The 16,355-nt window shown below is 34.3% G+C and overlaps 1 protein-coding gene across 28 annotated transcripts in view; it reads right to left on the bottom strand.

Annotated features, from left to right (window-relative positions):
- The window catches only part of MBD5 (methyl-CpG binding domain protein 5), a 416,685-nt gene that overhangs the window by 48,047 nt on the left and 352,283 nt on the right, over positions 1–16,355 (bottom strand). For 20 of the 28 annotated variants that reach the window (XR_011428206.1, XR_011428208.1, XM_070240856.1 and 17 more), the window contains 4 exons: positions 12,412–12,522; positions 11,849–12,127; positions 8,291–8,393; positions 7,011–7,191 (listed from right to left, as the gene is read on the bottom strand). Coding sequence is in view for 26 of the 28 variants with exons in the window: in XM_070240856.1 (XP_070096957.1) it covers positions 7,011–7,191; positions 8,291–8,393; positions 11,849–11,961 (397 nt within the window). In the remaining 2 variants the exon portion in view is untranslated. Of the gene's footprint in view, positions 1–7,010; positions 7,192–8,290; positions 8,394–11,848; positions 12,523–12,985; positions 13,209–16,355 lie in introns of all 28 variants that reach the window. The other 8 variants (XM_070240868.1, XM_070240853.1, XM_070240851.1 and 5 more) reach the window with 2 other exon arrangements.

Genomic DNA, 16,355 nt, shown 5'->3' with positions numbered 1-16,355 from the left:
AACAATAATTCAGTAGGGGAAGAGTAAAGGGCTGGAACCTGCTTAGGCTAACGGAGATAAGAGGCTATCAGAAAATGCACTATCTCATCTATGAGATCTTTTATACAAACCTCATGGGAACCATTAAACAAAAATTCAGAACAGAGCAACAAATCATAAATAAAGAGAAAGTTGAGAAAACCACAGAAAACCACCAAACTGAAATGGCAGTCAGAAATACAAGGGAAGATAAACTATGGAAAAACAGAACACCCAGAAAACAAGAGATAAAATGGGAATATTAAGCTCTCATATATCAACAATCATTCTAAATGTAAATGGATGGAATTCTCCAATCAAAAGACTCAGAGTGGCTGGATGGGTTAAAAAACAAGACCCAACAATATGCTGTCTCCAGAAAACACATCTCAGCTCTAAAGACAAACATAGGCTCCGAGTGAAGGTATGGAAGATGGTATGCCAAACAAACAGTAAGCAAAAGAAAGGAGGTGTGGCCATATTTATATGAGACAAAGCAGACTTCAGGACAAAAAGACAATGAGAGACAAAGAAGGGCAGTATATAAGGCTAAAAGGGACATTCCAACCAAGAGGAAATAACACTTATGAATATATATGCACCAAACACAGGAGCACCCAAGTATGTAAAACCACTATTAACAGACCTAAAGGGAGAAATTGACAGCAACACAATAATAGTAGGGGACCTCACCACCCCACTTACATCAATGGATAGATCATCCAGATGGAAAGTCAACAAAGAGACAGTGACCTTAAATGAAACACTAGACAGATGGACTTAATAGATATAGAGAGAGTATTCCATCCAAAAACAGCAGAGTAGACATTCTTCTTAAGTGCACAAGGAACATTCTCAAAGATAGACCATATGTTGGGAAACAAGGCAAGGCTTAATAAATTTAAGAAGATTGAAATCATATCAAGCATCTTTTCTGTCCAAAATGCTATGAAACTAGAAATCAACTACAAGAAAAAGGCTGGGAAATGTGGAGATTAAACAACATGCTACTGAACAACCACTGGAGCAATGAAGAAATAAAAAAATACCTGGATACTAATGACAATGAAAATACACCATACCAACTCTTACGGGATGCAGCAAAAGTGGTGCTAAGAGGGAAATTTATAGCAATACAGGCCTACCTCAACAAACAAGAAAAATCTCAAATAAATAATCTTAAACTACACCTAACAGAACTAGAAAACTAAGAACAAACAAAGTGCAAAGTCAGCAGAAGGAGGGAAATAATAAAAATTAGAGCAGAAAGAAATGAAACAGAGACTAAAAAGAACAACGGAAAAGATCAATGAAACAAAGGTCTGGTTCCTTGAGAAGATAACCAAAATTGACAAACCTTTAGCTAGACTCACTAAGAAAAGAAGAGAGAAGTAAAAAATAAATAAAATTTAAAAATAAAAGAGAAATTACAACAGATACCACAGAAATAGAAAGAATTATAAGAGAATACTATGAAAAACTCTATGCCAACAAATTAGATAACCTAGGAGAAATGGATAAATTCTTAGACTTATACAACCTCCTAAAACTGAACCAAGAAGAAACAGAGAATCTGAATAGACCAATCACACGTAAAGAGATATAAAGAACAAACAAAACCCTCCCCCAAAAGCAAAAGTCCAGAAGCCTTCTCTGGAGAATCCTACCAAACATTCAAAGAAGAATTAATACCTATCCTTCTCAAGCTATTCTGAAAAACTGAAGAAGATGGGATGCTTCTGAATTCATTCTATGAGGCCAACATTACCCTTATACCAAAACCAGACAAGGACAACACAAAAAATGAAAATTACAGGCCAAGATTGCTGATGAATATAGATGCGAAAATTCTCAACAAAGTATTGCCAAATCAAATAATAGCAATATGTTAAAAGGATCATACATCATCACCAAGTGGAATTTATACCAGGAATGCAGGGATGATTCAATATCCACAAATCAATCAATGTGATATACCACATTAACAAAATGAGGAATAAAAATCACATGATTGTCTCAATAGACACAGAGAAAGGATCTGACAAGATCCAACATCCATTTATGATAAAAACGCTCAATAAAATGGGCATAGAAGGAAAGTACCTCAACATAATAAAGACCATATATGACAAACCCACAGCCAACATCATACTTAATCGTGAAAAACTGAAAGCCATCCCTCTGAGAACAGGAACAAGACAAGGGTGCCTACTCTCGCCACTCCTATTCAACATAGTACTGGAGGTTTGGGGCAGAACAATTAGGAAAGAAAAAAAAATAAAAGGTATCCAAATTGGAAAGGAAGAAGTAAAAGTCTCTGTTTGTGGACCACATGATTCTATACATAGAAAACCCTAAAGAATCCACCACAAAACTATTAGAAATAATCAACAACTATGGCAAAGTTTCAGGGTACAAAATCAACCTACAAAAATCAGTTGCATTTCCATACACTAATAACGAAGTAGCAGAAAGAGAACTCAAGAATACAATCCCATTTACAATAGCAACAAAAAGAATAAAATATCTAGGAATAAATTTAACCAAGGAGGTGAAAGACCTGTACACTGTAAACTACAAGACAGTATTGAAAGAAATCAAAGAAGACATAAAGAAATGGAAAGATAATCCATGCTCATGGATTGGAAGAATAAACATAGTTAAAAAGTCCAAGGCTAGCCCTGTGGCCAAGTGGTTGGGTTCGCGTGCTCTGCTTCGGCGGCCCAGGGTTTCTACCAGTTCAGATCCTGGGCACAGACATGGCACTGATCATCAGGCCATTCTGAGGTGGCATCCCGCATGCCACAACTAGAAGGACCCACAACTAAAAATACACAACTATGTACTGGGGGGCTTTGGGGAGAAAAAGGAAAAATAAAATCTTTAAAAAAAAAAGTCCACATTACCTAAAGCAATCTACAGATTCAATGCAATCCCAAGCAGAATGCCAAAGACATTCTTCATGGAACTAGAAAAAGGAATCCTAAAATTTATATGGAAAACAAAAGACCCTGAATAGATAAAGCAATTCTGAGGAAAAAAGACAAAACTGGAGGCATCACAATCCCTGACTTCAAAATATACTACAAAGCTATAGTAATCAAAATGGCATGGTACTGGCACAAAAACAGACACACAGATCAATGGAATAAAACTGAAAGCCCAGACATAAAACCACACATCTATGGACACCTAATCTTTGACAAAGGAGTCAAGAACATACGATGGGGAAAGGAAATTCTCTCCCATAATTGGTGTTGGGAAAACTGGACAGCTAAATGCACAAGAAAGAAAGTAGACCATTATCTTACACCATACACAAAAACTAACTCAAAAATGATCTTCTGAATACCACATCTAATCAGGTAAGGGAAACAAAAGAAAAAGCAAACAAATGGGACTACATCAGACTAAAAAGCTTCTGCAAGGCAAAGGAAATCATCAGCAAAATGAAAAGACAACCCACCAACTGGGAGAAAATATTTGAAAATCATATATCAGACAAGGTGTTAATTTCCAAAATATATAAAGAACTCATACAACTCAACAACAAAAACCCAAAAAACCCAACCAAAAAATGGGCAGAGGATATGAACAGACATTTTTCCAAAGAAGATATACAGATGGCCAATAGGAACACGAAAAGAGGTTCAACACCACTAATTAGGGAATTGCAAATCAAAAGTACAATGAGATGTCAGCTTACACCTGTCAGAATGGCTATAATTAACAAGACAAATAATAACGAGTATTGGAGAGGATGTGGAGAAAAGAGAACCCTTATACACCGCTGGTGAGAATGCAAACTGGTGCAGTCACTATGGAAGACAGTATGGAGATTTCTCAAAAAGTTAAAAACAGAAATACCATATGATCCAGCTATTTCATTATTGGATATTTATCCAAAGAACACGAAATCAATAATACAAAGAGATTTATGCACTCCTATGTTCACTGCAGCATTATTCACAATAGCCAAGATGCGGAAGCAACCAAAGTACCCTTCAACTGATGAATGGATAAAGAAGATGTGGTATACATACACAATGGAATACTACTCAGCCATGAAAAAGGCAAAATTGTCCCATTTGCAACAACATGGATGGACCTTGAGGGTATTAGTTATGTGAAATAAACCAAACAGAGAAAGACAAATACCATATGATTTCACTTATATGTGGAAGATAAAAACACGGGATAAACAGAGCAGATTAGTGGTTACCAGAGGGGAAGGGGGTCGGGGGATGGGCAAAAGGGGTAAAGGGGCACGTATGTATGGTGATAGATAAAAACTAGACTATTGGTGGTGAGCACAATGTAGTCTATACAGAAACTGATATATAATAATGTATACCTGAAATTACATAATGTTATAAACCATTATGACCTCAATAAAATAATATAGAGACAGGCGTATGAAAAAAATACAGACAATGGCATTTTCTAAATTCAATAGAATTTCGAAAAGAGCTATGATATAGAAAGGATTTCTTGTAGAAAAATAGTTACCATTTTAAAAATAATATGAATACTAAATAAACAAACAGAAGCCATGCTTAGGAATAGTTAGGAATTAAAGTATTACAAGAGTTGGCAAATGTAAATGCTAGGCACTCATCAAGTGCTTTCATGTATATTCAACTGGACCTTTCAAAAGAATAAACAGAAACTAAATATATGTTTATGTTTGTAAAATAAAGAGAGGTAAAAACTACTATGTGAGTCTTCTTAACTTTTAATTATTTAAAGATCAACCTTTTTAACATACTTTAAAACTAGAAAATTGAAATAAATGCTATGTCTGAAGCTAGTAAAAGAGTAGTAATTAATCCAATAAAGTATACCATTTTAAAAGGGGATAGAGATATACCTCTTACACCTGTACTAGTTAAATATTTACCTTTAATTTCAATAATGAAATTTGTATAGATAGAGTATAAGAAAGGAGCTGGATGAAGATTCTATTAAGGTCGTTAAAAAGGCAACATGGTAGACTTTGTAGAAAGATATAAAATTGTTTGATATAATATGATGTGAAGACACCAGCAGAGTATGTGCAAACACACGTGTGAGGCAATATGCAAAAATGAAAACAGAGTTACATCAAGGTGGCAGGATAATGGTAAATTTTAAATAATTTATTACTATTGAATGTCTTTAAATTGTTACATATCTTTTAACTTAAAAAACATAACTCATTAAAAGAAAAAGAAAAATCCCCTAAAAGATTTTTTTTCTTACATACCTTAGTGGAGCAATTTTTTCTGATCATTCCTGTTAAAGTTTAAAGGTTAGAAGGTTATTGGAAAGGAGCTCTCTGCTAATTTTTCTCTCCCTGTCTTCTCGACATGAGTTCTAAGTGTGGATCTTTAAATACCTGTATGATGTCACAACCGTTCCTCTTTGTATCTAAGGCTGTTAATAATTTGGCCTCAATTTACCTATACAGGTCTAATCTTCCACTCAAGTCAGATTATACAGGTTTGAACTTCCACTCAAGCCAGATTAGTTTCCACAGCATCCCTTAATTATGCTACTCATTTTGGATAAGAATTTTCTTATTTCTCTCATATGTCTAAATCCTTCCATTTTCCAGGGATGGTTCAAATCTGAGTTATTCCATAAATCCTTCTCTGATCATTACGGGTTACGCTCATCATCCCTATGCTTCAGAACTCTGCAAAACAATATCACTTATCCTTCATAAAATAAAATACTTTGGCACTTAGCAATATTTATCCTGAATCATTATTCAAGTATTAAGTAGACTGTAATTTGGAGGGAGTTCATATTCTAGTTTATTACAAAAAGAAGTTCCTCAGTCTTGAACTATAATGCCACAGATTACACATTAATCATAAAGGGAAAGGGTACCTTAACAATGGAGAATTCAGATGGACATAACTTTAAGCAACCAAACTTAATGATATCAATATAAGATAAATTGATAATATATGCCTCCTAATGAGGATATAACATCACCTATGCAGCATTCTTACCAAAATTTGTTTAACCTAAAAATAAATATGAGGAAACAATCAGGCAAATTCAAATTGAGGAACATCTGGCCCAGACTCTTCAAAAATGTCATTGTCATGAAAGATTTAAAAAGTCTAGTGAATTGATGTAGATTAAAGAAATGTAACAACTAATTGCAGTGTACAATCTTTGCATCCTGGATTTAAAAAAGACTAGATTAAAAAAATATCTAAGAAATTATTAGGACAATAGGAGAAATTCAAATATAGGCTGCATATTAGATAATAATATTATGTAAATTTCCTGAATGTGATAATTAGATTGCGGTTTATGTAGAGGAATATTCTTGAGGGTTGAAATACTTAGGGGTGAACTGTCACCATATCTGCAACTTCTGCAACAAAATTCAAATTGGTGAATCTAGGTGAAGGGTACATGGGTACTCAATGAACTGGTCATGTAATTTTCCTTCAGCTTTGAAATTTTTAAAAAACAAAAGCATGTGTGCATGTGTATGTGTTGGGGGACTTATAGAAAGTTCCTGGCAAGGTGATTCCTGTTAGTAGGTGTTTAATAAATGGCTATTAAATGACTGAAAGAATAACACTGCTAGTTCTCGAAAACATTGGTAGTTGCATTTGAGGACTTAATACCACCTGTTTCAATCCAGCCCTAGGAAAAAGGCTATATTTGTTTCCTAAAAATCAGTAGCACTTTCTCTTTTGTTAACTCAGCTCTACATACCTGCATAGCATTTGCATGTGCTAAGTAGTTTTTATTCTGCTTGTTTAACTGGGTAGTTTGGATAGGAAATTTTGGGAACTGGTTTCATAGGAATTTTTCAGAACTAATTTGCTATTTGTAATAAAATGAGAAAACATACATAACTTTAAGCATTGTGTATGCTTGAAAAGTGGACTTGGAAAACGCTTGGCAAAGTGATTTCTTATGATTCCTTCCCCAGGAGAGGAGTGGGGAAGGAAAATTCCTAAAGCCTTCACCATATTACATACTTGTTCCTCCTCCAGGACTGGTGAGCACCAGTGAAGGATGTGGAGCTTCCATGCTTTTATGAAGTGTTGCCACTGCAATGATTTTTCTTTTATGTATGCATAGCTTTGTGACGTCTTCATCTGCTTTAACATCTTCTGCAGTTCTCTGTTTCACAGCAGCTCCAGGATCAAAATTAAACACCTGGAAAAAGCACAGCCTTTGTTTAGAATACGTCTGTAAAAACATTAAATAAAAAGATCTCTTTGTTTAAAAAAAAAAGTTTTACACAGATTAAGCCATAAATCTAAATAAAACTTTTTCAAGTTTTTAAATTTAAGAAAAGCAACTTTATATAACTTAATATATACTTCTGCTAACTCATAGTTTTTAGTGGCAAATAACTAAAATCATCTTAATTCTAAGACAGCGAAGATAAATACATGGAAAGGTATAACATCTGATAATCTCCCCAATTTTAGATCCTTCCTAACGTTAGTATAAAAACAGATGAAGTACAGTTTAAAAACCCTAAAAGCTGACATTTCTACATGCTAACTTTTTCTTTTGCTTTATTTTGTTACTATATTAAGACTACCCTTTCACCTATTTAAAAAGATCTATTACTCTATTAAAAATATCTTATTTATATTATTTATTATCTATTAAAAATATCTATATACTTGTAAGCTATTTCAAATACTTTTTTGGAATGAGTGACACACAAGTAAAAAGGAAAGAGTTATCTATTAATCTTTAGTTTTTAGAACTATTTTAAATTATCTCTATAATAGATATTCAGAGAACATGACTTGTTTCCATAGCAAATAATATTTTATCATTTAAAATGATTTTACTTTTTACCTTGCAAAGGAGTAAGGGTTTCACGTTTTGGCTAGCAGGGTTCAGCTTTGTGATTTTAGAAACATTTGTGGCAGATTTATCAACACTAGTGCTAAAAATAACATTGCAGATTGAGCAGTTATAGTAGGGAAAGAAAATACTGCACTATTAAATAGTGAGCATAGCTATAGCTCTAATGAAAAGGTGCAAAAGAGGTTTTAATGAAATATTTAATATGAACATAGGTTTGTTACCTTTGAAAATGAGTCTTGGATTTGAACTATTTTCCACAATCCTTAAGCATTCCAAAATGCATGCAAAAGATATCTAATCAGATAAAGACTTTAAATTGCACATATTATTGAAGTAATATAAAAATGAACTGCCAAATGAGAAAAGCAAATATATGAAACACCTAAAAAATAGAAAACTGCTGATAGATCTATTGTGAAATGGTTACCTTGGGAAGAATAAGAGGACATTCCAAGCCACACTTGCATGTTCCGTCAGTAAGCAGGTATGTTTTAACCTGCTCCAAGCAAGATAACAAAGACCCACTGGGACTGTAAAAATAGTTTAAAAAAACATCAGGAAATAATTCTGACTGCACATATTATATGAAAAAAAGCCATAATTTATAGTCTTACTGTCCTTCACAGGATAATATTTTCGACTAAGGAAAAGCATTTTCTTTGTCAATATTATGTTAGCTACTAAATTATAGCCTTTAACGCCATTGCTCTTTCTTCTGAACCAAAATATTTCTCAGAAAAATACAGATCTTCATAGAAAATTAAATAAAAGTATTTTGAAAACCAAGAGTGGACTAAGGATGGCAAAAATGCTATTCTTAAGGACAGAACAGGCAAGAAAGGAACAAGAAAACTACATGAAAGTAATCATTATCATTTTAAACTACAAGATCTACTTTTAAAGCTATTTGAGGAAAAACTGAAATTTAGAAACACATTGGAGGTCAAACCAGAAAGTTGCTATGTCTACAAAAGTTGACGCTAACAAGTTCTTCCCTTTAATCTTGAAGTCTAGAACCAAGTTGTCCCTATGTAAAAACAGGCTTTTCTTTTTTCTGCTTCATCCATGTGTTTCTTTGAAGCTAGATCAGTGTGGCCCAACTCAAATTATACTGAAGAGCCAAACCATACTGACAAGAAGAGAGGAGCCAAGCGGAGCTGACAAAGGATGGGCAAGTCTTGAGGAAATACGGTTTTAAGCAGCAGAAATGTGCCTTGCAGATCTTCTGGCTGCTAATTGGCTAGTGCACCCAATGTTACTACTCTTCAGGTCACAAAAGTCAGTACAATACGTGAATACAAAAAAAGTTCAAGTCTACAGATTAGGTACTAATTCAGATGACAGGATAAGTCTTTGATTTTCATTTACAATGAGGGTTAGTTCAAAATGAGCAATTTCCATTTTAGGACTTCTATTATTTATACATTGATATTACAACTTAAATGCACATTATGCTTTGAACATTATTCTATACTTTTCATTCAAGAATATCTTTTACTATATATTTTACCAAGAATATCTATTTACCAAAACCTTCACTTAAGCTTTTGGATCAAATTTATTCATAAACAATACTCTCCATTTCGTATACAAAACATTACACTATTGGAGGTAGACTATTTTGCTGCTACAAAACACAGGTAGTAGGTTTGTATCTATAAATGACTCAGTTTTAAAATGCAATTCTTATTTATGGACAATCATATAAGTGACTTATGCATGTAGAAAATCTCAATTAAAATCCTCAACTTTGTCAACACACTCTCTGACTTATTTAGGCTAACAAATTTTTCCAGATGACATGTAAAGAATAATAATTCCCTTATTACAGAATTGAGTTCCACCCCAGCAGCAGGGGCAACAAGTTTTTGGAGGTCTGCTAATCTTGATAAAACAAAATCACAGTTATCAAGGGAAGAATTCACGAATTTTATGAAAAGAAACTGCCTAACGTTTTACAGTTAAAGAAAGTGTACAGACTGAATCCTAGAGGAATTTAATTGTAAAATTAAACCTGAAGACAAGAATTTCTTAATTCTATTAGAGTATCTACTCTAGACACTTTAAAAACACTTCCTCTCCATCAGTCAGTGGGTCCTTTCCTTCAGTTGTAGCTCTTTAATTAACTTTTGGGAGTAATAATTAACTAAAAAAATAGTTACAAGTCGTATGGCATAGATGAAGCTTAGAAGATTGGAAGCAGGTGGGAAATTTAATGTGTAGCCTCAACGCTACCCTGAGGCAGGAGCAGCTGGAGACTAACCTAAACATTACAAGCAAACTGCGCGTCGAGAAGGGAGCAATAGAAGGAGGGCTAGCCTCCTATATACGTTCAAGCAGTAATATGTTAACTAGTCATAGAGAAACAAACCGAGCTCATGCTGGCTTAATTTAATTTGAAGGTTTTAGCTTATCTGGCAAACTTAGTTTCTAAAATAATTCTTAGTGTACAGATTTGGATTTGGAGAACTCACACTAACAGATAGTGAAGTCCAGTCAGACTTGGAAAATCATGAACAAGATAAGTGACAGATTCCCAGACTTAACTGGCTTCAGCTTCACTCTCAGCAATTTGAAAAGGTGATTTATCTTTCAGAAGCAAAAAAATAAATAAATAAAGATTTTAGAGTCGTTTGCTCTAAACTAAATATATTTGCTCTTTACAAACCAGAAAAATCATAAATATGAATAACAACACTGATATCTTGCTGTATAGTTATAACAAAGTATTTCTGGGAGTTTGTTAACAGTAGTGGCAATAGGAACACTCTGAGGAATTTATTCTATGTGTCCTTGTCCATCTTATCTACCATGGAACAGGCTCCACATTCTCTGCTTTCTTATCCCTTTACTCCAGTTAATACCAAGCACATCTTTAATATTATAGAAACAAAAAATTTATGTGGAAAAGAATTTCAATTGGTAATTAAATTTAACCTCAACAAACACTTTACATAAAACAAACGAACCCAGGATAAAACCTGAACTGCCTTTCTGAGTTGTTATGGCATAAAGTTGTTTGTGTTTCTATAACGGAAAAGACCTCAGTCATGTAAATACATCTTTACACAAATGGAGAATTCCGTTGGAGCTTGGATATAACAACCCGCACTGAAAGTAACAGCATTAACATAGTGATGCAGTGTGATATCTTCTAAAAAGTTCTATGTCTATTTCTAATAGTTTTTTTTATTACACCACAAAGAAAAATTTACGGTATCCTAATCTTTCATATACTTACTGGAAAACTACAAAGTAAGGAACTTAGGTGCCAATTGTTTAATAATAAGACTAAAACTTCTTGCCAGCAGTTCAGTGATTCCATTCAACTTGTTTTACAGGAGACATATGCCATCAAAAGTTAAGAGCAGGCATCTGCATTTTTTTTGTATAATTTTTACTTGTGAGATGAAGAGCCATCTTCATCATGACTTTTTGTTTTTTTTTTTACCATTATATGCAAAAGAATAGATTAAAAAACTGTGCAAAAAAATACAGAAATTATTTTTAGTTAAATATCAGGCATTAAGAAGTTTAATAATTGAAACTACTTATAGATAAAAATACTCAACTTTACATTAGAAAAGCCAGCTGAAGCACTATGAAGGCTAGAACAATATTTTTAAGAGACATTGGGTCTATTTCCAGTATTTTTATTCTCCTGTGAATGTGGTAATGATGTTTATATGGTTCTTTTAGAAATCTTCATATTTTTCTTTATCCTTGTTAAAGAGATAAGCAGAATGACACCTTATATACACAGAAATAATGCACAAAAATTCTCTCTGGTAATCTAAGGCAATTTACACTGCAAAATAGTACGGAATTAAAAAACTCAAATATTTCTAGCTTGAAGATCATTTATTCAAATTTATTTGAGATGCTGTCAGTCATGGTATTTTGTTCCCTCAAAGAAGAACAGACTCTACCTCTTAATTTGGGGACTGTACCCTTGGAGGTAACACAGGTAATCATAAGGGCTCACCTGACATAAAGCACTCCATTTTGATCCACACGACGCTGCCAACCCACAGGAACTTGTACAGCTGGAAGACCTCCATCCTTGTCCCCTCCGTCACACTCCTTGCCTCCATTCATTTTCTGTGTCTGCTTGGGACTCTCCAAAGATATCAGCAATAAGATGATATCCTTATATTACAGGGCATGGTGGCCTTCAAAAATGGCCAATGCAGCACAGTTTTTCCCAGACTGTACAAAATGCATTGGGAAGCTTCGGCTCAGTTTGGAACCAAGTCCTTGAAATCTGCCATTGTGGAAAAAATCAGTTTCCCATTATAATCTACATTAAATAACCAGTATTTAATTCCTAAGGATGGGCTACATGGGTAAAAATGAGTGTTTCTGACTAAGGAAAATCATATTCAACAATGCTGGTACCTGTCTGAAGTGGGGGAGGGGAGGAGTGTAAAGTTTTTAGTTCAACATTTTGTCTTGAACATTGACGTTGGACTAAAATAACCTCTAGTATTTAGAAACTGGTTTCATTTTTACAGTGTGAGTTGGTTAATATTTCCAGGTACTACCCGCCTTTATAGGCCACATTCTTTAAGCTTTCTCTTCATCTTCCAATCTGAATTCAAGATGTTGCAGGCTGGTTCATCTGATGTTTTCATGTCTTCAAAATTCCAATAATGTAGCCTGAAACATATGTAAATATGTAATCTCTATATTAGTGTTGAAAAACTGAGAAGCTGCACACTTGTAAAACAGAATAACTGCTAAGTGTATCAAACCACTTTGATATCCTCTGCTGTCAAAATCACGTGTTAAAGTCCACCTGTTTTCTCCTTCCAACTTGATTCACTTATTCCAGTTAAACCAATTTGCTTGCTCTTTACCACATGCAGCTTTCTAATTACTAGAGATAGACTCATAATTATGGCACTACACACACACAACCTCCTTCTAACACACAATAAAAATATATCTATCACCTCTCATGACCTGACAACTGAAAATTTGTGTTAATCCAATCACATTTGATCACTTAATTCTACATACTCCTATAATTTACTTTTCTTTTCTAATCATCATATTGGCCTAAAGAAGAAAACGTTTCTTTTTTTTTTTTGAAGAAAAAATTAAAAGGAAATAAACTTACAGTAAATTTCCTAGTATAAGTGAAGGTTTTTCCCCACTGTTCTTGAATATAAGAGGGAGAGTTGCTTTATGGTCAAGATTTACAAATTCCCTTCTGTTACGGAATTCTGTTATTAGGAATTCTCCTAATTCCTTTATTGTGCTGTATGGGGAACACATCCTGGCTTGAAACAGCAGCAATCAATGCTAGTGTGGAAAGCTTAGAAGAGGTCATCTTAGTGGAACTATTAAATAAAAAAAGATGGCAAATAAATTTTAAAAAAGATTTAGTACTTAATCCTGGTGGAGAAAGTGATGTCTCTGTTGCTAGCATTATTGGTTGCAGTAAACAAGACGTTTTATAATTAATTTAATACATAGCGTTACATTGTGTTACATAGTGTCACATTGTGGGACTTGTAAAACTACACTAAAGGATGAATTAAAAAAACTGTTGTAGTGCTATATGAGTGGGACTTGTTGTTTGTAATAAAAATTTCCAGTGACAGCATCATCCACAGATTAAAAGATGCCATATCTCAAACAACTTAATTGGAAGTGAAGATGACATGCTCTGGAAAACTGTGTTAAATGACTTAAGATTCATATGGAAGTATTAAAACTCTTTAAAAATTTTAAATAAAAGTTAATTTAGATAATGTTTTAAATACGCATGTATAAAATCAACAAATTAAACAATATAATTAGACACATAACTACTTAAGCTACATTCCCAAAAGTCTACATATTTAAGTTGCCCTCAAACTTTGTTTTGGATCTCTTCATTGGGAAAGCAGAAGAATGCCTCACAGTAAAAGGCATCATGCATTCAGACATATGTCTTATTTCAGCTTCAGTTCTGAGACAGAGAATGTTGTAATGAAGTATACTCATTTAGAAAAAGTCAGGAACCATGCTTATGGGTATGGGAAACACGGGCAGGCAATGGGAAAAGAAGCAAAAATGTATTGGGAAGTATTAGTGGTGTAAGGAAAAATGCCAAGCAGTAATATTCCCAATGGTGTCTCAAGCTGGTAATTTGCAATGCTGGGCCCACTCCACTGTGTCTGTGCTTCTCACAGAAATGACCCAGTTGCAGGCAGAGTGTCCTATTTCTGTCTTCCATTCACTGTACCTTTAACCTGATCATGTATGTGTTTATTCATGTTTCATTCAGCAGTTAGTGAGCAGCTACCACATACTAGGTACTGTGCTATGTGCTGAAGTACAAAGATGGTAAGACACCACTTTATCCAAAGCCCAGTGTAATATTTGGCACTAAAGAGCTGGTCAGTGTGGAAGTACAGAAAAGGAGAGAGGGAAGAGGAGAAAGGATGGAGAGAGCAAGGCAGGGTCAGCCCCTGTTTCTCAAGAAGTTCTTGCCTAGTGCACTACCCAGTACTAGGGAAAGATGTGAAAGAGATACGAATTTTGTGCCATCCTGGATTCTGGGTTTTGTCAAATAGCAACAGAATCTGATGACTGAACCTGTTTTTTTATAGTCCCTTTTCATGCTCATTCTATGACCTTGTTTTTCCTAAAGAAATCTCTTCAGTGGTCTCTGATCATTAGATTGGACCAGCTCTCATTTTCCCTACTTTTGAGCTTTCTGACCATTTGATGCCTTTTTTTGGGGGTCTGTCTGCTCCTGCATGTGACTCCAACTTCCACAAGACTGGCTGGCTTGCTCCATTAAGTAATTTGTAGATCTGCCAGATAATAACATTAAAGTGATTCCTGCCAAATGTCTCCCTTCCATTTCAGTAATCAAAAGTACAAATATCTGATGGCTGGGTTTTGCTTAGACCAGCAGTTCTCAAAGCGTGTGGTCCTGGGACAAGCATCATTATCAATAACAACTGGAACTTGTCAGAAATGCAAATTTACAAGCCTGACCCCAGACTTACTGAATTAGAACCTTTGGGGGGCAACTTGTTTTTTAACAAGCCCTCTAGGTGATTCTGATGCATGATCAAGTTTGAGACCCGCTGGCCTACACTAACGTCCCTGTTTCTCTTCCTAGGACATGGCAGGTTTCACATCTCTACACCGTGTGGGCAGCCAGCCCTCACTCACTTCCTTTTGTCTTTGGGAGGGTCATCCTTTCGTAGCTCATACTTCATCCTTCTAGAGGCAGCTCAATTGTGAGGGTCTTAAGGAACACCTCACAGAGCAGAGGCCCAGTAATTATATAGCTATCATTTATTTATGTGTAAGTGGCACTGATTTTCTCAACATTCATTTTGTGAAATTAGAAAATTCAGAGAAGTTTAAAAAGATGAAAATAAAAACTGAACCGTAATCTCACTGGTGAATAATAACCACTGCAAACATGGATGTACTTTTTTAAAATCATTGTTTGTAGAAAGTCTTAAAAGCACACATAAAAAAAAGAGTTTAATAAACAATGAACTACCATTCCAAATTCACAATATAAGTATTTTGTCAGTTTTGCTTATATTTTAAAATAAAAGACAGAAAATATTACAGATGAAGTTAAACACTATCCCCTACCCTCATCCCCATCCCATTTCCCTTTTTAGTAATATTCTCCTTCCTTCCACCCCAAGGGCAACCATCATCGTGATTCTGGTCTGTATCCTTCCAGGCTATGTTTTTATATGTTTATTACCCATACGTGTATATGTAAACAACATTTGGTATTGTTAAATGTGTTTTAAAATTTTACATAAATACTGTTATACATATATATCATTCTGCAACTTGCTTTGTAAAATTCAATATTGTTTTGAGAGCTATCTCTGTTGAGATATATAGATCTATTTCTGGTGCAGATATATAGATCCAATTCATTAATTTTTAACATCTGAATAATATTCTATCACATGATTATGCAACTATTTATCTATGGGTATATCAACCATATTAATGTTGGGTTGTAGGGTCTGCACATTTTCAACTTTACTGCCAAACTGCTCTCCAAAGTAGTTGTACTGATTGCAAAGTTTTCCTATGAATAAACGTGCCTTTTTCCTTAAATACTGAATTATTACCTCTTTGTATTTTATTTTCATCCTGAGCATTTTACTATGGCATTAAATATTTTTCCAAAATATGACTTTTAATCACTGGACAGAAATTTCCTGGATTGATGTATATAATTTATTTACTAATTTCCCTTTTGTAGACATAGATTTTCTCCTAAATTTTCACAATTACAGTCATGCATCGCATAAGGACGTTTCAGTCAACATCAGACGGCATATATAACGGTGGTCCCTTAAGATTAGTACCACATAGCCTGTGTGTAGTAGGCTATACCATTTAGGTTTGTGTAGGTACACTCCATGATGTTTGCATAATGACGATATCACCTAATGACTTATTTCTCAAGGAATGCATGACTGTACAAGTAAATCTGAGATAAATAT

This window comes from Equus caballus, chromosome 18 (assembly GCF_041296265.1).
Source record: "Equus caballus isolate H_3958 breed thoroughbred chromosome 18, TB-T2T, whole genome shotgun sequence".
Taxonomy (NCBI): Eukaryota; Metazoa; Chordata; class Mammalia; order Perissodactyla; family Equidae; genus Equus; species Equus caballus.
The sequence above is the reverse complement of the archived record's forward strand: the minus strand, read 5'-3'. Positions and strand labels throughout refer to the sequence as shown.